This window comes from Mustela lutreola, chromosome 16, assembly GCF_030435805.1.
Source record: "Mustela lutreola isolate mMusLut2 chromosome 16, mMusLut2.pri, whole genome shotgun sequence".
In the NCBI taxonomy this organism is placed as follows: Eukaryota; Metazoa; Chordata; class Mammalia; order Carnivora; family Mustelidae; genus Mustela; species Mustela lutreola.
The window spans coordinates 57,658,297-57,682,388 of NC_081305.1; the positions used below are offsets into that span (position 1 = coordinate 57,658,297).

General features: G+C 59.2%; 2 protein-coding genes across 2 annotated transcripts; one reads left to right on the forward strand and one right to left on the reverse strand.

Moving 5' to 3' along the window:
- The first annotated feature begins 10,337 nt into the window (after positions 1–10,337).
- PNMA8B (PNMA family member 8B) lies at positions 10,338–14,047 on the forward strand. The gene has a single exon (XM_059153025.1). It carries the CDS (start codon positions 10,782–10,784, stop codon positions 12,612–12,614), a length of 1,833 nt encoding a protein of 610 aa, XP_059009008.1. The 5' UTR covers positions 10,338–10,781; the 3' UTR covers positions 12,615–14,047.
- A 5,503-nt stretch (positions 14,048–19,550) lies between these two features.
- Positions 19,551–22,332, reverse strand: CCDC8 (coiled-coil domain containing 8). The gene is made up of 2 exons (XM_059152893.1): positions 22,151–22,332; positions 19,551–22,018 (listed from the first exon to the last, which is right to left on the reverse strand). The coding sequence occupies exon 2, from the start codon at positions 21,451–21,453 to the stop codon at positions 19,960–19,962; it is 1,494 nt and encodes a 497-aa protein (XP_059008876.1). The 5' UTR covers positions 21,454–22,018; positions 22,151–22,332; the 3' UTR covers positions 19,551–19,959.
- Between the last annotated feature and the right edge of the window lie 1,760 nt (positions 22,333–24,092).

Sequence of the window (24,092 nt, forward strand, 5' to 3'; positions counted from 1 at the left end):
GACAGCCGGCACAGCTGCTAGGACAACAGGCGTGGGTGGGGTTGGAGTGGTGACCACAGGCCTGAGGGAGGTGAGCTACCCTGCACAGCCATTGAGGGAAGCCAGATATCCGGAGTTTATGGGATTGCAAATGATAGCAGATAATCCAGATTCCTGGAAATCACTGGTCAGCCCGAATGACAGATTCAGCCTGTGGACAGTAGCAGCTGCCTAGCCTTGGCCTTGAGGAGCTGGGTCACTTGTCTCAGCTGCACCTGAGGGGGGCAGGGCTGGTGCTTTTCCACTTTTCTTCCTCCTCCTCCTCTTCCTCCCCTACCCCACCCTTCCCCACCTGTCCTCCCTCCTCTCCTAGAGGAACTCCCCCTCCCCCAGGAGCTGCCCCCTCTGCCCTTCGGCTGCCCCTCTTATTGGAATCTTCTCCTCCCCCAAGCAGGGAGGATCAACCTTCAGGCGTCCACTCCACTCAGACACCCACCGCCCAGCTGGGTGGCCCAGACTCCATCCCAGGCCCCAGGCCCCATGAGACTGAGGCTGGGGGCAGGGGCCCACAGACGCTGGCCAGAAGCAGGTGTCTGGAAGGATGGGCGCCTCGCAGAGAACCTGAAAGAATTTTCTGGCACAGCGAGCCTCCCCACCGCCCCAAGGCCACGCTCAGCCCCGTGCTAAGCCGGCGCCGCCCGAAGCCCAGGCCCCCGGGTAGGCCCCAGACGCCGTCCCATCCCCTGGGGCTGCTGCCTCTGGGGTGCACGCGTGTCTCTCCTTCCCTGGGGACCGCTCCCGCCACCCGCGATGGCGGGACAGTGAGGGGCCGGGGAGGCGGGCGGCCCGCGGCGCGGCGGAACCAGGGGAGGCGCGGTGAAGCCGGGAGGCCGCCTCTGCCGCTGGGGGCGGGGGCAGCGCCCCAGGTGCGGCCGCGCCACTTCGGGTTCTCTTAGCAGCACTTGGGGGGCTGCCTCCCGCCGCGACGAGCCTTCTTCCCGCGGGCTGACTCGGAGCCAGGGGGCGGCTGAGCCCTAACCTCGCCGGCATGCACCTGGGCCTCCGCGCCCGCGCGCCCCTTCTTTTTCCCTTGCGCCGCCGCCCGGTCCCCCGAGCGCGTCTCGGGAGTGACCGCCCGCCCGCCGCGGCCTCCGCCTGCCCCTCGGCGTCTGCGGGAGCGCGACGGGCCCGGGCCGCCGCCTTCTCGCCCAGGGTCCCGGAGGCCGTGCGCGCCCGCTTGGTCCGCGTCTTCCCGGACGCCCGGCGCTCGGGTCCCGACTCCACGCTCTCCGCCGCCTCCGCCGCCGCGCCCTCCCCGGCAGCTAACAGCGCGAGCACCTCGCCCAGCTGGCCTCCGGCGCGCCCGCCCCGCCCGCCCTCCCGGCCGCTGTCCCCGGCCTCCGGAGTCACCCCCGCCGTGTCCCGCGCGGCCAGCAGCTCCACGAGCTCCAGGAGGCCCCCCTCGCCGTCGCCCCAGCCCGCCAGGAGGCCCCGCGGCGCCCTCCTGCCCCGCGACGGGTGGTCGGTCGCGGCCAGGGCGCACACGCACTCCCGCAGGCTCCCGCCGGCGGCCGGCCTCCTGCACCTGCACGCGGGCTCCCCCAGTGCCCTGGCACAGGACGGACAGGACCTCGCCCAGGGTATCGGTTGGGTCTGTGCGGGGTCTCCAGCCCAGGGACGCGATCACGGAAGCGATCTTCAGCAGCTCCTGGCGGGCCGAGGGGTCCGACGGGTCCGTAGAGGCCACAATGGCCACAAACTCGGGGTGGTCCAGCTCCTCGTCTCCCGGCTCCCCGTTCGGCTGCGACTCGCCTTCAGGAGCATCGCCGTCGACAGGCTCCTCGTCGCCCGCGTCTCGCACAGCAAGCAGGGCCACTAAGTCGGGGACGAGGCTCCGGGCTTCGCCGCTGCCGCCGCTGCCGTCCAGGCTGACGGCCTGGGGCTCCGAGGCCTCTTTCTCCGTCGGCTCCTGCTTGGCCTCGTCCGTCACCGTCACCAGGGCCAAGAACTCGCGGGTCCCCTCTCGTGCGTGGGCGCGGCCCTGCGGGGCCCACTCCTTCATGCTGAGCTCCCTGGCGGCCTGGTGCAGCGTGGTGGACAGTGCGCTCTGCGCCTTGTCCGCCCTCAGGTCGTCCTGGTCCAACTCCTAGAGCACGATGCTCAGGCTGCCCTTGGAGGAGGCGTCCGACTCTCACCTGGCTGAGGTGGGCGGCTGCTCCCATCCATCGGTGCTCTGGCCCCTCGGGGTCCACCTGTTGCCTCTAGCTCTGTTTCTGCGAGCCCTGCGTCCCCTCCTAGGAGGTGGGCCAGCCCTCTTGGCAGTTGGCTCTGAGCCCTGGGCCTGTGTCTTGGAGGCTTGAGAGAGGAGTGTGTCCCCAGGGGCCCAGGACCCTGTGGCCTATGAGGGTCTGTCATCCAACACCAGGCGTCTCATGGGCCTTAGGACTCCTGGGTCCTCCGCGGGATCCTTGCCTGGGATCTCCCTGTGGACGGATTTATTATTTATGTCCTGCACAAACTCCACCAGGGAAGCCTTGGCCTCCTGGTCCCTCTTGGCCCTGGTGTTCCACAGCCTGAACGTGCCCAGGGGCAGGAGGGCCAGCTGCAAGAGAGCCTTGATGGTGCCTGCTCCAGGCCCTCCTGGATGCTGAGTTCCAGCAGGGCCTGGTGCGTGTCCACATCCAGTTCCTGGCACCAGTTCTGCAAAAGGTTCATGGCCATGGTGATGCTCGCTGTCTGGTGCCAATGGCCACTGGGGTGGGGGCAAGCCTGGGGCGGACTTGGGCTGTGGTTCTCCGTGCCTGTCCTGATGCCCCCTCTCCTGGGTTGTTGGAGAATCCACAGGGGCTTAGGTGTCTGCTTGCTGGTTTGGCCTGTCTTGTTGTGGGCCTGGCTCAGAGCTCAGCCAGGATGAAGCTCTCTGGGAGCCACAGCTCCCCCCTCCACCGCTGCTGCCTCCAGCCACAGGGAGCTCCTGACTGAGGATAGATGGTCTCAGGCTCCAGCCAAGTGTGAATGCACACCTCCTTCCTCTTCTTCCAGAAGGGGTTCTCTCTTTCCCAACCCTAGTGTAGGCAGCACGCTTGGGCTACTGATGCTGGCTGGCATCCCTCTTCCCCCATTGCTATTCGATTTCCATGACAACCGTCTTGAGGCGGTTGCCAGGACCTGGGCAATTGTTTGAAGGAGCTCACTGGGACCTTTCATGATTCAGGGACACAGGTCTCACCCCGAGAACTAGGTGTCACTAACCTCGGGACACATCTCAGGGAACCAGGCTTTAAGGGGGGATACTCTTGTGAAGCAGAGAGAGCTGCAGGCAGAGGGAGAGGCAGAAACAGACTCCGTTCTGACCAGGGAGCCTGATGCGGGGCTCGATCCCAGGACCCTGGGGTCAGGACCTGAGCCAAAGGCATATGCTTAACCAACTAAGCCACCCAGGTGCCCCCAAATCATAAGTTTCTTTCTTCTCAGCTTACCTGGTGGCTGGGCTGCTGGGCTGCCCAAGCATGCAGACTGTCCTGCACACACTGGGACTGACAACTTGCCTACTGATGGGGGTGCTGGGGGTGGTGCAGGGGAGGGGCAGGGAGCCTGCCTTTACTGTCCACCTGTTGGTATGAGACCTAGTATCCTTGGGGAAGCCTTGAGAACTTATGGCAAGGGACGCCTGGGTGGCTCAGTCAGTTGAGCGTCGGAGTCTTGATTTTGGCTCAAGTCATGATCTCAGGGTCGTGAGATCGAGCCCTGAGTAGTCAGGCTCATGCTCAGCGGCGGAGTCTGCCTCTCTTTGTCTCCCTCTTCCTCTCCCTCCTCCAATAAAAAAATAAATCTTTAAAAAAGAAAGGAAGGAAGGAGGGAGGGAAGGAAGGAAGAGTGAACCTAAAATGGGGTGCCTGGGTGGCTCAGTGGGTTAAAGCCTCTGCCTTCGGCTCGGCTCGTGATCCCAGGGTCCTGGGATCGAGCCCTGCATCAGGCTCTCTGCTCGGCAGGGAGCCTGCTTCCTCCTCTCTCTCTGCCTGCCTCTCTGCCTACTTGTGATCTCTTTCTGTCAAATAAATAAAATCTTAAAAAAAAAAAAAAAAAGAGTGAACCTAAGACAAGTGGTGGGTGCCGGGTCTGAGAAACCAGGAAGACCCTTTCCCTGTCCCCTTGAGTCCTGGCCCAGCCTTGGAGTCAGAGGTCATGCCTGTGATTACAGTGACTAGAGTGATAGGAGAGGGAGTGAGTGCTCTGACTGGCTAGGCTTGGGTGTGTGAGGACCTCTACCTGGTTAGAGGTGGGGGAGGGGACTCCCCAAAGAGAAATGAGGTGAACCAGGTAGGAGCTAGCGGGCAGTGGCCACTGGGCTGGAAAGCAGGAGACTCTCTCCTGAGGGGATGAGGGGCAGTGGTGAGGTTCACTGTACCTGGACTGGGGAGAGCCTGAGAGGAAGGATGGGACCTTTCCTTGTCCGGGGATGTTTTGGAGGGAGAGTCTCTAGATCCCTGGTTGGAGGAAGAGCATTTGCCTCCTTAGGTACTCATTGAAGTCACCCCCAGCTGGGAATTCATTCATTCATTGTCTCTGTAGTGTCTAGTATCTGTTCTGGGACCCACCTGTGCAAGTCGCTAGGGACAGTGTTGACTGAGCCAGGCTTTAACTCCTGAAGCTCGTAGCTGTGATCGCACAGGGACATGAGCACTTGCAGGGAAAGGCCTGGATTTTCAGGGGAGGGGAATGTGCCCGAGTGGAGGCACTGTCAGGGCCAGGCCCATGGAGACTTGTGGATGTGACCAAGGAACAGAAGTCTTTGTTGGGTCCCCAGAGCTGGAAGCTTCGCTACAGTTTAGGTGCTGTGTGACCTTGGGAAAGTTGAACAACGTCTCTGAGCATCACTTTCCTCCATTATAAGCTACTCAGAGTGGCTGTTTGGACTGAGGCACTTGGAAGCCTTAGCACAGTGCTGGGGTTCAGTAGGACTTCAGGTAGCCTTAGGTAGCCTAAACTGGCCATAATCCTCCTCCTCTAATTGGTTTTGTCTGTAGGGGAGGCTGAGGCGCCGGATGAGGGATTTGTTGGAGCAGGGCGCCCTCTGGTGGGTAGAGGGAGACAGTTGTGGGAAGAAAGGTGGAGCTTTGAGTTTGAGATCACCTTCCTCCCTCTCTTCTCTCCCTTCTTCTCTGCTTTCTTTCCTATCTCCCTCCCCCACACACTCCCACAGGACCTGCTCCCGCCTAGCTGGAGGTCCAGCGCTGACTGAGACAGCCCAGGCCCCGCCCTTCTGGGGTTCACAGTCCGATGGTGGGTGGGAAGTGGGGGACCCACTCAGGAAGCCCTCCTGAGTCCTCCTCCCCTTAACGCGGGAGCCGGTGTCCCAGGCTGGAAAGATGCCCCGAAAGGAGGCTGGGACCGCAGTGCCATGGTGAGGAGTTTGTGGTTCAGAGAAGGGAAGAGGCAAGGTCAAGTTTATGATGTCTTGGGGAGGATGAGTGGTGGATGGATGAATCTCTGAAGGCAGGAGTGGACCCGGGGAGGAGGTTGGGGGTGGGGTGACGCACCGGTAAGGGGAGGGGGAGGGAGGCGCCAGAGCCCCTCCCCATCCCAGTTTGAGAGAGGAACCCCCCTCATCCCCAGTCTGGTAGTCAGTCTGATGGCGCTCTCCAACACACACCTCCAGACCTCGCCCAGGTCTCTGATCCCCAAGCAGAGTTCCGGCTGGTGGTGGCGCCCCCTTCAGCCAGAGGGTCTGCGCTCCCTGCTTCCCCAGGGCGGGTTCCGGTTGGCGCTGGTGGGCCTGAGGGAGAGTCTGGCAGGCCGCTTGGCTGGGGATTGGGGGGGTGGGGGGGTGGGACAGGACGGGGGTAGGCTCTGTCCCTGTATGGGGAGAAAGACCTCCGAGCTCCCACAGAGGAGTGAGACGTAGCGGAGCCTAACAAAGAGTTGTGCAAACTCCTTCGGAGTCAGAGAACCATGAACCATCACTTTGCACTTGAGAAACAGACGAAATCTTTGAAGTCAGTTTGGGGAGAGGGCTTGGGCGGCTCAGGAATTCTCAAGCGCTGATGGTGGGCACGTGGACGGGGACAGTCATCGCACAGGGCGACTTGCAGGGCTGGGGAGAGTTAGCAAGACATGGACCCTCCCTCTCGGAAGTCCTGCTTGTGGGACACATACCAATACCCTCTCATTCAGCATTGAAGGATGGTGTGAGGATGTTTTGCGGTGTGTGGAGGAAGAGATGGAGACAGGTGTGTGCCAGTTACTTTTTCTTTTTCTTTCTTTCTTTTTTTTTTTTTTTTTTTAAGATTTATTGATTTATTTGAGAGAGACTGAGAGTCCGTGGAGCAGGGGGAGGAGGAGGAGCAGAGGGAGAGGGAGCCAAACCGACTCTGCGACTCTGCGCATGTGCAGAGCAGAGCGGGAGCCTGATTAGGGAAGGGGGCTGGATCCCCGGACTCTGAGGTCATGAAATCAAGAGTCAGACACTTAAATGACCGAACCACCCAGGGGCCCCTCTGCCAGTTACTTCTGCCGCGTACCAAGTCATCCACAATTTAGTGGCATAAAAACAACATCTGTTTATGCACATGGGTTCAATGATGAAAGTGGACAGTGGGAACAGGGTCTCTCCGCTCTCCAATGTCTAGGGCCTTAGCCATGGTGACTCCAAGGTCAAAGGTCTGGAATCACCCAGAAGCTTGACCTCTCATGTGTTCAGTGCCTGGTTTGGGGTGACTTGACGACTAAACCTAGCAGGAGCTGCAGACTTTCGTGCCCTCGTGTGGGCTGTCCATGGGAACTGGGCTTCCTCACAGCAGGGCAATGGGGTTTCAAGGAAAACCCTTTTATCCCTGGCCTGGGAAGACCCAGAGCATCACTCCCACCACACTTTATCAATGGGGGCAGTCACGAGCTTGCCCAAGTTCAGGTTCAAGAAAATAATGTGGGCCCCACCTCTAGAGGGGACACACTTGCAGCCATGTTTTGCTTTGTTTTATTTTAAAGATTTTGTGTATTTATTTGAGATTGAGAGAGAGAGAGAGAGACGGAGAACATGAGCACTGGCAGAGAGAGAGGGAGAAGCAGACTCACCACTGAGCAGGGAGCCTGACGTGGGGCTCCATCCCAGGACCCCAGGATCATGACCTGCGGCTAATGCAGACACTTAACCCACTGAGCCACCCAGGCACCCCCAGATATAGCTTTGATGCCCTCAAACAGCAAAGCATGGTTTGGAAGAACATGTGAGAATAAAAGGACATGGGAACAATAGAAAGTGAAAAGAGTTGCCCAGGTTAGGGGAAGAATCGGGCAATGGGCTGAAGATCTAAAGGCATTTTAAGGAGCCGGAGGCAGGAGGAGTCCACAGCTCCTTGGGTGTAAACGTTCTGAAAGGCAAGCCAGCCACCAAGATTCAGGCACCAGGGAGTTAATTGTGGTGTGTGTGTGTGTGTGTGTGTGTGTGTGTGTAGGATGTGCTGATATGGTTTCCTTGGCAACGAGGATGGAGAGAGGGGAGCAGAAAGACAGAGGAGTGAGGACAAACCCGGGAATGCACTTCATTCCCATGATTCAATTGGAACTTGCTAGAAAGAAACAGCACGACCCCCCCCCCCCATTTTATCTGGAGAGCTCCCTAGGGTCATTGTGTTGTATCTCTAACACAGGGTTCTCAAACTCTTTGGTCTCAGGACCTCTTACATTACTGAATGATAAAAGACTTCCCAGAGAGATTTTGTTTATGGGCATTCTACTTATGGATATTTCCCGTATGAGGAATTTCTGCTGAGAAATCAAAAGAATACTCACTAACAAACTCTTTTTAGAATAGCAATGCGTATGTGTTACAGGTTTGTGTAAAGAACACATTTTATTTAAATAGCTGTATTTTTCCCCCAAAAGATTAATTATTATGTTCTTCCAAATCCTCTTCATGCCTGACTTGATGGAAGATGCTGGAATCTTGTACCTGCTTCTGCATCCGATCAGTTGCAATATTGCTTTCAGGGTAGCCTTTGGATGATTCTCCTGCACACTTTTGAGAGAATGAGAGTGGAAAAGGCAAATAATGTGTTAGTGCTCTCATGAAAACAAGGTTGCTCTCATGGACCCCTTGAATTGCCTCTGGGACTCCCTAGGGGTTCCTGGACCACACTTTGAGAACCCTTGCCCCAATGGTGCTGTTAGCACTTAACAAGCAGGCTCAGGCTTCCCCACCGCCCCTGCCCAAACACGGGGAGGTGGGAGAAGAATTGTGCAAAACATTTGCTATGCCTTCCTCTTCCAGCTGTTTCTACGGGATTGGAAGGTGGCAGCCAGGGCTAGGCAGGACATTTGGGTTTCCCATTGACCTGCCTGGCTGGTGCCCATTCAATCTGCTCATGGGGTTTAGTGTTCAAGGCCCACTCTGATTCTGGGCCCTGGAGCTCCTGCAAAGCTGTAGGGACCTTCAGCTTCTGCTTCTGGAAGTTTCTGAGCATCGCTAATTCTCTACTTGACTTCTGGGACCATGTCCCCACCCACTCAGTCCTGTTCCCTGCCCTATCAGGAGAGGAATGAGCAGGACTTCCTCTGTGGGACAGAGCAACTAGAAAGGGGAATGAAGAAGACAGATCCTCACACCTACCATTCGTAACTAAATGTGGATTTAGAGCTAAGAGGGAGGCAAGCCAGATGGAATTATGAAGAAGTATGCTGGGAGGGGGGGCCCTAGAATGAAAGCACACATAGTCACCGGTGATTAAAACCATGTTTAAAAAGACGCATGGTTGGGATGCCTGGGTGGCTCAGTCGTTGGGCATCTGCCTTTGGCTCTGGTCATGTTCGAAGGGGTTCTTCCTTGCTCAGTGGGGAACCTGCTTCTCCCCTTCCCTCTGCCTGCTGCTCCTCCTGCTTGTGTTCTGTCTCTCTACCAAATAAATAAATAAAATCTTTAAAAAAGTAAAAAAAAAAATAGAGTAATATCTCATTATCAATTGTTTCATATTGATGGCATATGCAAATGAGCATATTTGTATATGCATATCATGTATACTTTCGGATACATGAAATCTATTCTCTCTCTCTCTCTCTTTTTTTTAAAGACTTTCACCTGTTTCTTTTTATTGACTGAGGGTGGCTGGTGGCAAATTCAACTCTACATGTGTGTCTTGCATGTGGGCCTCAAATTAGATTACTGACAACTTTGCTTGGATAACAGCCATTTGGGGATCAGGAGGGTAAAAGAAGAGAAAAGCAGAGAAAAGAGCTACAAGTGGGGGTTGGTAGGGGAGTGAGTAAGCAGTCTGGTTTGCCCTAGGCCCTGTTGCCATGGTAACGTTGCTGTAAACTCTCTTCTGACATAAAAAAGAAAGGAGCAAAGAGCCAAGGTGTTTTGATTTCTTATTTATTTAACACATGCTTATATAATGATGAGTTCTCAATAAATAAATTCCTCTACTATGAAGCATCAACTCTGGGCCAAAGAATGTCTCTTCCAAGTGTTTTCCTGGATCACCTGCTTTAACCCCCATCAGGGGCCTGTGAGGTAGGGTTCATGGTCATTGTCATTTCACTAAGGAGCAAACCTGACCTGGAGCTGCTCACAGGAATCTTTTCAGAGGGGGGGGCGGTGGGGGCAGGAAGGGTAGAAATAGCATAGAAACCGGGCAGCTGGACCGCAGAGCCTGATTTGCATAGAGTGGGAGGGACAGAGGATGCAAAGCAAATGTGTGTTTCGGAACAGCTATGATATTCACATGTCCCAGTCAGCGGGGGAAACGCTTTCTCCGGGAACTGGAACTCACGACTGGTCTCGGGACTGATCCTACTGATCCTACACCTATAGGAGGCACGCACAAAACCCAGCTTAGTTGCGGTGCTATTTCTGATACCGGAATGGGCTCAAGAATGAAGCCTGGTCTGCGGGAGCTGGGCCTGTGTACCCTGAGGCCTGTGTACCTAGGCTGAAGGCTGAGTGACCCCGCAATTCCCAACAAGGCTTCTCTCCCGAGAGTGAGTCCCCCGGACCACACTGTATGAGGCCAGGACCCCCGGACTTAGGTCTCCTATCCTGACCTCCACTTGTCCTCTGGGGAGAGGGATTACAACCCGCTGAAGCCTGTCCTCTCCTGAAGTCCGCCCCGCGCCCCCACCATCCTTTGAATGAGGTCGGGTCACCCTGACGGATGTCTCATTGTCCCCCGTGAATTTGGCTTTTGTGGGTTCATCAATGAAGGTGGCACTGCCCAGCCCCACGTCCTCCTTTTCTCAGGCCCTTTAAGAGCGGCTCCTTAGACCCCAGCGACACAGACCCCCAGCTCCAGCCCGCCGCGTTACTACGGAGACCAGGCCCGGCTGGGGGAGGGGCGAGCCCGGGCGCGCAGGCGTAGGACCCAGCAGCCCCGTAGCAGCGCAACTGCTCTGATTAGAGCGGAGAGTGAGCGCACAGACTCGGCCAGATCCCGGCTCCCCTCCCCCTGCCGCGCCAGGTGACCACGGTGGCGCCCTCCCCTGCTGGATGAGGCCGCGTCACTGAGGCCATTCTCAGGGACAAAGGTCGGAGCAGCCAGGCTGGCGACATCCCTGAAAGTGACTCCTAAACCCCTCTGCGGATTTTCCAACGGCCCCAGAGAGGGGGCATCAGGCCAAGCTGCTGCGTCAGCTGGTTAGAGGCGACAAGAGCCTGATCCAGAGGCCCCAGAGACTTGCCACGTTCCCCTGAACCTGAACTCCAAGGCTGCGGCACTGTTCCAAGGCGGGATTTGCACAGCGAACCACAGTCCACGTCCGCCCCAGGCTTGCTGCCACGCGGCCAACGGCACCAGCCAGCAGGTGGCACCATGGCCGTGAGCCTTTTGCGGGACTGGTGCCGGGGACTGGATGTGGACACGCACCGCGCACTGCTGGTCACCGGCATCCCGGAGGGCCTGGAGCGAGCCGCCATCGAGGCTGTCCTGCAGCCGGCCCTCTTGCCCCTGGGCACATTCAGGCTATGGAACACCAGGGCCGCGAGGGACCACAAGGCCAAGGCCGCCCTGGTGGAGTTTGTGCAGGACATAAATCACGCGTCCGTCCCCAGGGAGATCCCCGGTAAGGACGGAGTCTGGAGGATTGTGTGTCAGGACCCCGCGGAGGACCCAGGAGTCCTGAGGCACATGAGACGCCTGGTGCTGGATGACAGGCCCTGGAAGGCCACAGGGCCCTGGGCCCCCGAGAACACGCTCCCCTCTCCAGCTAAGGAGACACAGGCCCAGGGCTCAGAGCCAACTGCCAAGAGGGCTGGCCCACCTCCTAGGAGGGGACGCAGGGCTCGCAGAAACAGAGCTAGAGGCAACAGGTGGGCCCTGAGGGGCCAGAGCACGGAGGGACGGGAGAGGCCGCCCACATCTACCAGGCGGGAGTCTGACGCCTCCTCAGGGGGCAGCCTGGGCATCGTGCTCGAGGAGCTGGACCAGGACGACCTGAGCTCGGACGAGGCTCAGAGCGCGCTGTCTGCCACGCTGCACCAGGCTGCCAGGGAGCTCAGCACGAAGGAGTGGGCCCTGCAGGGCCGCGCCCACGCACGAGAGGGGACCCGCGAGTTCTTGGCCCTGGTGACGGTGACGGACGAGGCCAAGCAGGAGCCGACGGAGAAAGAGGCCTCGGAGCCCCAGGCCGTCAGCCTGGACGGCAGCGGCGGCAGCGGCGAAGCCCGGAGCCTCGTCCCCGACTTAGTGGCCCTGCTTGCTGTGCGAGACGCGGGCGACGAGGAGCCCGTCGACGGCGATGCTCCTGAAGGCGAGTCGCAGCCGAACGGGGAGCCGGGAGACGAGGAGCTGGACCACCCCGAGTTTGTGGCCATTGTGGCCTCTACGGACCCGTCGGACCCCTCGGCCCGCCAGGAGCTGCTGAAGATCGCTTCCGTGATCGCGTCCCTGGGCTGGAGACCCCGCACAGACCCAACCGATACCCTGGGCGAGGTCCTGTCCGTCCTGTGCCAGGACACTGGGGGAGCCCGCGTGCAGGTGCAGGAGGCCGGCCGCCGGGTGGACGGCCTGGTGCTGCGGAAGGCCACGGGCGGCGGGAGCCTGCGGGAGTGCGTGTGCGCCCTGGCCGCGCCCGACCCCCAGTCGCGGGGCAGGAGGGCGCCGCGGGGCTTCCTGGCGGGCTGGGGCGACGGCGAGGGGGGCCTCCTGGAGCTCGTGGCGCTGCTGGCCGCGCGGGACACGGCGAGGGTGACGCCGGAGGCCGGGGACAGTGGCCGGGAGGGCGGGCGGGGCGGGCGCGCCGGAGGCCAGCTGGGCGAGGTGCTCGCGCTGTTAGCTGCCGGGGAGGGCGCGGCGGCGGAGGCGGCGGAGAGCGTGGAGTCGGGACCCGAGCGCCGGGCGTCCGGGAAGGCGCGGACCAAGCGGGCGCGCACGGCCTCCGGGACCCTGGGCGAGAAGGTGGCGGCCCCGGGCCCGTCGCGCTCCCGCAGACGCCGAGGGGCAGGCGGAGGCCGCGGCAGGCGGGCGGTCACTCCCGAGACGCGCTCGGGGGACCAGGCGGCGGCGCAAGGGAAAAAGAAGGGGCGCGCGGGCGCGGAGGCCCAGGTGCATGCCGGCGAGGTTAGGGCTCAGCCGCCCCCTGGCTCCGAGTCAGCCCGCGGGAAGAAGGCTCGTCGCGGCGGGAGGCAGCCCCCCAAGTGCTGCTAAGAGAACCCGAAGTGGCGCGGCCGCACCTGGGGCGCTGCCCCCGCCCCCAGCGGCAGAGGCGGCCTCCCGGCTTCACCGCGCCTCCCCTGGTTCCGCCGCGCCGCGGGCCGCCCGCCTCCCCGGCCCCTCACTGTCCCGCCATCGCGGGTGGCGGGAGCGGTCCCCAGGGAAGGAGAGACACGCGTGCACCCCAGAGGCAGCAGCCCCAGGGGATGGGACGGCGTCTGGGGCCTACCCGGGGGCCTGGGCTTCGGGCGGCGCCGGCTTAGCACGGGGCTGAGCGTGGCCTTGGGGCGGTGGGGAGGCTCGCTGTGCCAGAAAATTCTTTCAGGTTCTCTGCGAGGCGCCCATCCTTCCAGACACCTGCTTCTGGCCAGCGTCTGTGGGCCCCTGCCCCCAGCCTCAGTCTCATGGGGCCTGGGGCCTGGGATGGAGTCTGGGCCACCCAGCTGGGCGGTGGGTGTCTGAGTGGAGTGGACGCCTGAAGGTTGATCCTCCCTGCTTGGGGGAGGAGAAGATTCCAATAAGAGGGGCAGCCGAAGGGCAGAGGGGGCAGCTCCTGGGGGAGGGGGAGTTCCTCTAGGAGAGGAGGGAGGACAGGTGGGGAAGGGTGGGGTAGGGGAGGAAGAGGAGGAGGAGGAAGAAAAGTGGAAAAGCACCAGCCCTGCCCCCCTCAGGTGCAGCTGAGACAAGTGACCCAGCTCCTCAAGGCCAAGGCTAGGCAGCTGCTACTGTCCACAGGCTGAATCTGTCATTCGGGCTGACCAGTGATTTCCAGGAATCTGGATTATCTGCTATCATTTGCAATCCCATAAACTCCGGATATCTGGCTTCCCTCAATGGCTGTGCAGGGTAGCTCACCTCCCTCAGGCCTGTGGTCACCACTCCAACCCCACCCACGCCAGTTGTCCCAGCAGCTGTGCCGCCTGTCCCATGCGCTGACCATGCCCTCAGTAATGGCCTTGCAGGGGGCATAAGAGGCGGCAGGTCCTGGGTTCATCCTCTGAGTGACTCAAACATCAGAGGGGACCCTGAGGGCAGGGGTGGGTCCAGCCAGTGTAGGAGCAGTCCTGGGAATGGGAATGGCTGGAAAGGAAGGAAGTGTCCCCAGGAGGGAGCTGCAGCCTAGCCCCCAAGTCCCCCCAGGAGTGTGACTCAGCGCTGTGGGGTTCAGCACCTGCTATCACAAGTGTGGCTGCTTCTGTGGGGTGTCCCTGTCCCATGGTGAAGTGGACATCAGCCCTTACTGCCCACCTCAGCGTGTCCCTTCTGGAGTGCTCTGTACTGGGTGCTGCTCCTAATCCTCTCGCCCTGGGGCTATGTGTGTGTCTGTGCCAGAGTCCCTGTCCCCAGGGAGTGACAGGCCCATTGTGCCAGGAGGGCCCTCCCTACAGGTCTCCAGGAAGGTGCAGGGGCCTGGGGGTGCCCTCACATCCCGAATGGACTGTGCAAGGTGCAGAGGCAGACTCAGGACATTCCTCAACCATTCTAGAAGCTTCCTCCCTCAGAACTCCAGGGACCTCCGTGGGACAGTTCCTGAGATCACCAGGGAGCAGGTCAGGGTGGGCCTGGGGCTAGGTCCGAGGAACAAGCCTCCTCCTCCTGGGGGGCGGTGGATGGCCCTGGGCTGAGCAGCCTCTGTGGACGCCAGGGATGGGGAGAGCCCCATAGCAGGTGTAAGCATCTCTCCTGGTGCACTTGTCGCCTGGGACCCTTCAATAAAGTGAGTTGAACATTTGAACATGCTGGTCTGATGTCTCTGCTCTGGCCCGGGGTGGGGGGCAGGGGAATTTCTGAGGCTAGAGGACAGGTGCCCCACCTCCCATAACTGAAGTTCAGCTGGAACACCTGGGCTCCTCCTGTCCCTGATTTATACCCAGAGTCCTTTGCTTCTTCAGCGGCTGCCCCTGCCCCCGCCCGGACCTAACCGCAGCCATATAAATCAGGCCTTGCTTCAGCTTCTACCTGCCCCCACCCCTGGCCTCCTTCTCTCGCCCACTGCAGCTGTCTGGCACTTGGCTGTATCTTGTCAGGTCTCAATACTCCACCATCTCCAGAATGCCCATTCATGGTCCATCCAACTGCATTTCTGGGGTCCAGCCATCACCCCTAAAACCATTCCCATCCCACTCCTTCTGCATCACCTCTGGTCCCAGTCTCTGCTCTGGTCTCTAGTGCCCAGGTTAGTCTCTGCCCAACTATATTTCACCCTGGTGACCATGTGGACCCTTCATCCTGCTCTATTGCCAAGAACTGCTCCCACGTGTCACCCTGAGATCTGACCCCTGAGCCCCTGCGCCAAAGGTCTGTCATAGACCCAGACTAAGGGGGTTCTGCCTCCACCCCCACTGGGATCCCGCCTCCTGCCCTGTGGTCCACTCTTTGATTACCTCACTCTCCCTAAACCTTTCACAGGCTTCCTTTGTCCCCACAGGTTATTATTTTTTTTAAGATTTTATTATTATTTATTTGACAGAGAGAGAGATAACAAGTAGGCAGAGAGGCAGGCAGAGGCAGAGAGAGAAGGGGAAGCAGGCTCCCTGCCAAGCAGAGAACCCATTGCGGGGCTCCATCCCAGGACCCTGAGATCTTGACCTGAGCCAAAGGCAGAGGCTTAACCCACTGAGCCACCCAGGCACCCATGTCCCCCACAGGTTAAACTGAAGTTCTTATAGCGGTCTAGACCTGCTCTGTCCAATAGGGTAATCTCTGGTCACAAGGGACAACACATTTAAATAAAATTAAATAAGATGGAATATCCACTTGCTTAGCCATACCCGCCATCTTACAAGTATTCCGGAGCCACATAGGCTGGCTGGCTACCATTCCAGTGCAAGTATAGACATTTCCACCTTCACAGAAAGTTCTCTGGTACAACACTGCTGTGGTTCCTCTGTCCCCGTTTTCTCTGCCTCACCGCCCAACACTCTCCCATGCCTTCAGATGCCCAGATTTTCTTGCCTTTCAGGGAACACTGGGAGCCCATTCCTGCCTCAGGGCCTTTGCACTTGCTGTTCCTCCTGGCTTGGAGTGCTTTCCCCAGGATATCTGCATAGCTCCACCCTTCACTTCATCCCAGTCTTTGTTCAACTGTCCCACTCCCCGGGGAGGGCTTCCCTGACCACCCTATGTAAATATGACCCTTCCCTCACACCCCTACTTTTTCAAGCTCCGTTGGATTGTCACCTGCCACTCTAATTTGTTTGCAGATGACCCGCTGATGACAGGGGTATTGCAGGTCCAAGGGCAGAAGGGAGGGTCAGATTGCCCCAGGATGAGGAGTGCGCAAGCTGCTACCGGCGCCAGGAAGTGCTGTCGCCCAGAGCCCGGGCCGCTGCGCCCCAGAGCTTCCACCAAGCAGCGGCAGTCCCCGAGCAGGGACCAGGGAACCCCCAGCCCAAGTTCTGCTGCTGACACCACAGGCCGAGCAGCTTCGGGAGAGCGCCCCCTGCCTCCCGCTGTCCCACTGGACCGCCACAGCGCAGCACGGGTCCGAGGGTCGGGTCCAGAGCTGGGGGTGGCCGACCGTGGGGCGAGGAACCGCGGAAGCTCTCGGGGCAGGGCCGGCCCCGGGACCCGGGCTGGGGCCGCCCTGTCCCCCGCCGCGTCCCCCGCGCCAGCACGGTGTCCGCGCACGGTGGCGGCCCAGACTCTAGCTGCCCCACGACCGACCGACTGAATGAACTACGCGCGTCGGGAGAACCGTGGCCCAGATGCTGCTGGTGGGGAAGGTGCTGGAAGGCTACGCCTGCCGGGAGCGGGGAAGGCCCCGCCGAGCCCCGCGCAGGCCCCGGGACCGCAGGCTGGTCCCCCGGAGCCCCGTGGGCGCCGCAGTCCCGAGGATACCAAGCGGCGGCAGGAGGCAGCGCCCAGGCAGAGGCCGGACGGACTGGGCGGGCCGCTGGGACACGGAGCCAGTCCCGGTGCTCGGGCGCTGGCGTGGCGGCCCAAGGGACACCCACCTACGCGGACCCTCGCGGGGCGCCGTCGGGCGGAGGCACTGAGGAGTCGATCCTGGGGCAGGGCGCGTGGTGGCACGACTCAGGGAGGCTGCAGGGCGAGCCGTCAGCGGGACAGGTTTGCCAGCCTCGCCCATTTGGGGGGGGGGGGCTCGAGGACGCCCTCACTAAGTGACCTTTGAGCGGAGACCCCAAGAGGGGAGGGCCGGGGCAGCCGGATGGCTGCACTGTGGCCACGGAATGGCTCGGGCCCGAGATCCTAGGAGACATTCATGAGTGATCAGGGACCCCTCCAGTGCCACCTCCCATGCTCTTTGCGTCCCTGTGGGGTCTTTGGGTGACGAGATTGCGTTTGGGTTGTGAGCGTCTTTATTTGATTCGGTGCATCAAATAGGGTTGGGGGAATATGAGGAAGGCAGGTTTTCACACCCATTTCCCAGATGAGGAAAGTGAGGCTCAGGGAGGCGGGGAAGGGACCTCGAACTTGGCTTTGTCCTCCTGCGGGGCTCCCTCGCATAAGCGCTTAACCGTCCCAGAGCCTGTGGCCTCGGTGCCCCCCAACTCCATCCCCTTCCCAAGCTCGCCCCGCAATCCCAGGCCCAATCTGTCCCATCCCGTCCCCTTAGCCCGCTCGAGTCCCGGGACTCCTGCGAATGGGGTTGGGTCCCAAAACTTCTAGGGAGAAGATCGAAGGCTCCAGGGCCCGCTGACGCCGCTGGCTCTCCACCCCACCACTCGGAAGAGGGGAGAAAGCCCGTACCAACTGCGCCCCCCCCGCGGTCCCCACCAGGGGGCGCTCCAGAACCGCTCGTGAAAGGCGCGCCGAAGAGGCTCCAGCCCTGGGCGCAGGATGCTGCGGGCTCAAAGCTCCACCTCTGAATGTCAGGCTGTGGAAAACGGACATTTCTGTAGGGCAGCGGTCTTTCGTGTGGGGTCCTGGAATCAGCTGGATAGAAATGCATGTTCTCGAGCCCACCCCACACCTAGGGAGTCACTGGGAGTTGGGAGCCAGCAGTCTGCGTTTTAGAAGGCCTTGCAATGGGTTCTTCTGCACGACCAGCTTGAGAGAGGTCTGCTGCGGGGTCTGAGTATCTCCTGGAGCCCTGGGGTAGCACTTGTGAGTCCCGGGGTGGGGGGGGCTCGTCGGAATCACCCTGCAAGCCTCCAGGCTCTGGGAGCCCCAGCCACCCCTCCAGCACTTGCATGAGAATCTCTGAGCCTGCGGGCTGGGCAGGGGTGTTGGAAAGCTCCCGGGTCGTTCCACACACCAGCCAGGATTGGCAACCCCTGTCCCGGGGGCCCCTCGTTAGGGCTGAGATGTCCCGTGAAGTTCTGGCTGCCTCTGACATACAATGAATGGGAGTAGGACGAGGAAAGATGAGGTCTGTGTGGGTTGATTTACCTCCAACACATTATGTCTTCTTCCATCCTCTCCGCGGTCCTGGGAGGAAAGCTCTGTAATGATCCCCCTTTAAGATGAGTAAGTAGAGGCACAAAGAGGCACAAGGTAACCAGCCCAGGGTCACACAGCTTGGAAGGGGCGGTGCTAGGCGTGAGCCAGGCTCCAAATCCCTCCTTGCCTGCCCCCTAGTGGTTTCCTCCTGCCAAGTGTGCTAAGGTGCCAAGGCACACCAGCATGAGGGGCCCAGAAAGTCCCTGGTATTGCAGTGGCACCTTGATGGCTGTGTTCCGTTATTTTTCTCTTTGAGGACATTTAAAGGTGTCCACATTTAGGGTGTCGTCCAGTTTTCTGGTGCTCCCCGTTCCCCCCTCCCCCACCATGAAAATCCTGGCATGTTTGAAACTGCAAGCCTGGAGGCATCCATGGGCTGCCTTTGGGGATGATGCCCTTTGGAGGCTGCATGAAATCTGGATGCTCACGCCTGGGCCACTGGGATGGATTTGTCTCTAATCTCGGGAGTCTTCTCCTGGTGTCTCTCACTATCTCCGCTCCCACCTTCTTTCCCCTACTAGGATTCCAAACAGACTAGGCCCTCCTGGGCATGTGGCTGATATTCTCCCAGATGGGCAGCAGTCACGGAGTACCCCCACTTCTACCCCAGGCTGGGCATCCAGATCATTCACTGGGCATTCCAGACATGGCCCCATCCGGCCTGGTTATTCCCTGGACCCTGGCAAGTCCATTCCTTCAGGTGGGGTCCACAACCTGTCTTTCCTCCAACCCCACTGGGACTTGTCCTTGCTGGGCTAGGGACTGTGAACCATACAAGTTGAAAGGAACTTTTAGCATCCTATGGAAGGAGCACCAGCAGCTACTACTTCCAGACCAGGAGCAGGTGAGGGCAGGTGATTCTTTAGTTCTAGAGGCCAAAAATAAGAAAAAAAAACCCAGGCCAGGACTGCAGCTGAAGCCAAGACAGTTGTGGCCTCCAGGCTTCCCTCCTCCGTGACTTCCTTCCCTCCCTCCCTCCGTGAAAATGGGATATAGCCATGTGCCGCTCTTTGTGGGTGGGGCTGGGATTTGGGAGAAAAAAGACAATAAAGAGAGGTCCCCCAGTGCCCATGGGGACTTAGTCACCCAATCTGTCCCCCATCATAAGTGCCAGCCATGGCTCACTACATATCACACCGCGATCTGGGTTTTGGCCCGTCTCTATTGCAAAGAGTTTTCAATGTGCCCAGGGACCGATCTGCCCCAAGAGATGATCTGGGGGCTTGATCGAAACAGAATCTGGGGCCACACAGGCAGCTGGAGCAAATCCACAGCTCTGGCATGAAGGGCCCCAGAATCTGAATTTTGGCCACGTTTCCCAGATGATTCTTCTGTCCCTTGTAACTAAGGTTGGGGAAAGTATGTAAGGTCCGGGCCCTGGGCCAGGAGCCAGGGGCATGGGGATGACAAGCAAAGTGACAGAAACACAGGGCACCATCCTGGAGGGCGGGAGCATAGGGGACACAAGGGAGTGAGGACACAACCCCGGAGCATTCTTCAGTTGCCCAATCCAAAGCCAGGAAATCCCGTGGTAAACATTTTTATTTGCATGTGGGCTTGCGCCCTTTTTTTAAGTTCAATGATGCTGACAATGTTAAGGGGACAGTAGAAAAGGAGAGAAAAGGAGAGAGGGGGAAGGAGTATCTCTGCTGCTTCCCCCGCTTCAAGCCAAGCACCTAGAATTGCATTGCAGAAGTTAAGATCATGAGCGATGCGACCCCTTTGTATGGTTGTCTTTCTTTACTTTCCTTGGGTGACTAGAAGGAATCTGGTTTTTTTTTTTTTTTTTAAATCAATACATGAAAGACAAACTTCTAATAAGACAGAGGGGTGCTGGGTGGAGATGGAAGGCCCACTGCCCGGCCCTTGTCCACCTCCATTTTCAAGTGTGGCGGCAGGAAGCCATGAGATCCAGGGCACCCCTATCTTCACCTCACAACTGCTCTTCCCGTTCTCCCTGCTCTGCTTCTGCTCTGGCCTCTGCCCTCAACACCCTAAGGCTCCTAGCCTCACCTGCCCTGGGAACTCTCTTGGGCAGGGTTGGCAACCGGGGAGTGTGCCAGAAGGCTCTCCGGCGCTTGCGAAACCATGAAAAACGGCCAGGAGTCTGGAACCTCACTGTCTTGACCTGTTTCCGGACCTTAGCTCCCTGAGTTGTCCCTATGGCCCCCCGAGCAGCTGGGGCTTCAGCCCTTTGGTTCTGTACAGCTTCTGCCCTCTGGTCAGCTGTGGCTTCTGCCCCATCAGATGCAGCCTCGGCCTCCTGGACAGCTTGGGCCTCTGCCCTTTGATTATCTGCAGCCCCTTCCCTCTGATTATTTGCCGCCTCAGCCCTCTGGACAGCTATGACTTCTGCCCCTGGATTATCCTCAACCTCTGCCCTCTGATTTTCTACAGCCTGTATCCTCTGATTATCTGCCGCCTCAGCCCCCTGCACATCTGCAGCCCCTGCTCTCCGATCATCTGCAGCCTCAGCTCTCTGATTATCTGCAGCTTCTGCCCTCTGATCATCTGCTGCCTCAACTCTTTGATCATCTGCAGCCTCGGCCCTCTGATCTGTGGATGCCGCTTCTTCCCTCCTGCAACGGCGAAAAGAGGCCCATTTGATTTTGGGCCTCCATTGTCTCGGGGGCATCTCGGGCTCCCACCCATCTCCTGTGTTGCCCACATTGTCCCCCAGGCTGGCTCTGCCTGACCCCGAGGCCCCAACCCTCTCCGGCCTGGTAGGTGCCTGCTGGGCTTCACCCCCCTCAGGGCTGGACCTGGGCGCCCAACCCTTCACCCTCCGCTTCAGCTTCCCCCAGGACACCTGGCTGACATACTCTCGCCACCTGTCCGCCTTGGACAACTGCGGCCTGGGGTTGTCCTCGAACATGGGCACAGGCAGGTTCACACGGCGGCGGGCAGGTGGCGCGCTGGGCTTCTTCTCCCCTCGCTGCAGGAAGGCCTCCACCAGCTCCTGGTCATCCTCGCTCTCCAGGTCGCTCCCCAGAAATTTGCTGCCCAGGTAACTGACTGGCATTTTGCGCACTTTCCTGCTGCGCCCCGCGCCTTTGTGACCCTTGTCCCCCTTGTCTCTCTTGTCTCTGGAGGTCTCGAAGTCACTGAACTCGCTGTCGCTGGCATTGCTGCTGTCATAGGTGCCCACCACCAGCCGTGGGGGCGGGGTCGCCATCTGCTGGACTCTCCTCCTCACTCTGGGCTCCTTGGGCTTTTTGGGGGGCTGGGGTGGGTGTGGGGTGCTCTTCTCAATGATGCGGGCCACGTCCTCCAGTGTGCGGCCTTCTTCCTCCAGAAACTGGATCAGCCGCTCGCGAAATTCCGCCTCCTTGGTGGCGGGCTTGGAGATGACCCTCCATACGCCTCCCGCCAGCCTGACCTCCCGGGGGATGAGCAGATAGTCCACGTCCTCCCCGATCTGCAACATCCCCACCGTGGAGTCCTCCTCCCTGCGGAACACCTTGCCGATCTTCTTAAAGGTCCCCACGGGCTTCAGGGCTTCCACGAGGACGTCCAAATCCACGTCTTTGCAGACATCAGGCACGCTCCAGAGGATCAGAGAGTCGGGGGAGGGGAGGAAACCCCAGGGGAACCAGCCCCCCACGTGGCTTTTCTCGAGGGTCTTTAAGATCTCCAGGGTGAAATCGGGAGTGGGGGCAACGACCCCAAACTACACTGTAGGCCTGAGTCGGGGGGGGGGGCGTCCCCGCAGAACTGCCCGGAGGGTCTCTCCTTTCCAGCCGAGGATGAGCCGATCCCCCCCAACTTCTCCGCCAGCCACAAAGTCTAATCTTGACCAAGTCCGGCTCCCCCGCTCCAAGGACTGGCGGGAATCCGTTCCCAGGATGCTTACGTGAGCCAGGGAGTGGTCCGTCCTGAGGCTTTGAAGCCCACCGCCAGCTGCAGACGTGGGGTCCGGGTTCCAAATTAGGGCACGGGCTGCCCCCGTGGCTCTTCCTGCGTCGGGGACGCGCCTGCACCTTGGGAGAGGCCTGCGCACACAAAGACCGCTCAGCCGGGGCTATTCAATATGGCCGAGGCGTTTGGAGGCCACAGCCCAGCCCCCCCCCCCTCCCAAAGGGTCTCCCGCCCCCAGGCTGGCGGCCACCCCGGTCCAGGCTGACCTTGACGCGCCTGCAGCCTCCCAGCCCGTGCGCTCAGCGCGAAGGATCGCGCGCGCCGGCAGGAAGTTCCTCCTCGCTGTCCCCTAGAGTGAGGCCCACCTTCCCCCTTCTCATTTTACACTCCGGGACTCGGGAAGACTGACAGGGGGGCTGTCCACTCCCTTCGGGGCGCCCTCCCTCCCCTCCCCCCACAGGGGTGTGGCTGCGCTCCGGGCCTCCCTGGGGCCACCGCTTCCAAGCAGACCGCCCCCGCCAAGGCCCACGTCAGCACCTTCCGGGGAAAGGCGGCAGTTCCCCAACCTGCCCTTCTAAACGCGGGTTCCAGCCAAGCCCTGGAGGTGGGTGTCTTAATGAGGCCGGCCTTTGGCAAGCCATTGGCACAGTATTGTTAGGCTTCAACATCATGCGACTTTGGTACCCGCAGGTCCTACCTGTTCAAGCACATATGTCATTGGAGAAACGGTACCAGGATCTTACTGCCCCAGGCTCTAGCGTGGGCCTTGGCACACTGCAGGTGCTCAATAAATATTTTGGGTGTGAATGAATGAACCAAAGTGTTGTCCATCAGGAGGAACTGGCTCCTTGTACAAGTCTCACACTGGAATACTATGCAGCTATGTAAAAAGAAGCACCTGGTATAAAGGATAGTCAGGTTTTTTGGAGCATTTCCTAGCACTTTCTGTGGATTAACCCCATGAAATCCTCCCTATATATAACATTATGATGCAGGTAATGGGATCATTCCCATTTTATTTTATTTATTTAAAAGATTTTCCATTTATTTACTTGAGATAAAGCAAGAGCGAGAGTACAGAGGGAGTCCACACTGGACAGAGCCCAACGTGGGGGCTCAATCCCAGGCCCCCGAGATCAGGACCTGAGCCGTAGGCAGCTGCTTAACCAACTGAGCCACCCAAGTGCACAGATCATTCCCGCTTTATAGCTGAGGATGTAAAACCGCTTGCTCAAGTTCCCACAGCCATAAGTGAGAAAAGCATGGATTTGAATCTGAAACGGTACGAGGTCTGTGTGTGTGTGGTGGTGGTGGGGTGGGCAAAGGATCTAGACCTGCAGATGTACTGATCCCAGGTACCAGCATCGCCAACAGTGGCTGTCTCTGGGGAGGGACACTGGGGACAGTACTTTTCCCCTCTCTATCTTCTTGGATTGCTTGGATTTTTAGCAGTCAAAAATGTTAATTAAATAAGTGAAATTCAGGGATGCCTGGGTGGCTCAGTGGGTTGAACCTCTGCCTTCAGCTCAGGTCATGATCTCAGGGTCCTGGGATCGAGCCCCGCATGGGGCTCTCTGCTCAGCAGGGAGCCTGCTTCCCTTTCTCTCTGCCTGCCTCTCTGCCTACTTGTGATCTCTCTCTGTGTCAAATAAATAAAATCTTTAAAAAAAAAAGTGAAATTCAAGCAGAGGTCCTCAGAATTAGCCATGGACAGAGAGGGGTCAGGATCCCTGGGATGGGGGGCCCAGGATGTGCCTGGGTAACTCCAAGGCAGCTGGCTCAGCATTAGTACTAATAACGGTGAAACTGCAGGGAGTTTCCTTGGACCGGGCACACTGCTGTGTGTGTGTGGGGGGGGGGGGACGACTGTTGTTGGGAATTCTCAGAGCTATGTGGTAAGGCAGACCCATGGAAAAGCTCCTGTTTCCCCCTCACTGCCTGCTGTTGACCCCAACCCAGCAGCTGGAGGGAATCTTAAAAACTTAACTCAGATTTGTCTCCTCTTTTTTTTTTAATTTTTTTTATAAAGATTTTATTTATTTATTTGACAGAGAGAGAGATCACAAGTAGGCGGAGAGTCAGGCAGAGAGAGAGAGAGAGAGAGAAGCAGGCTCCCGCTGAGCAAAGAGCCTGATGCGGGGCTCGATCCCAGGACACTGAGATCATGACCTGAGCCGAAGGCAGCGGCTTAATCCACTGAGCCACCAG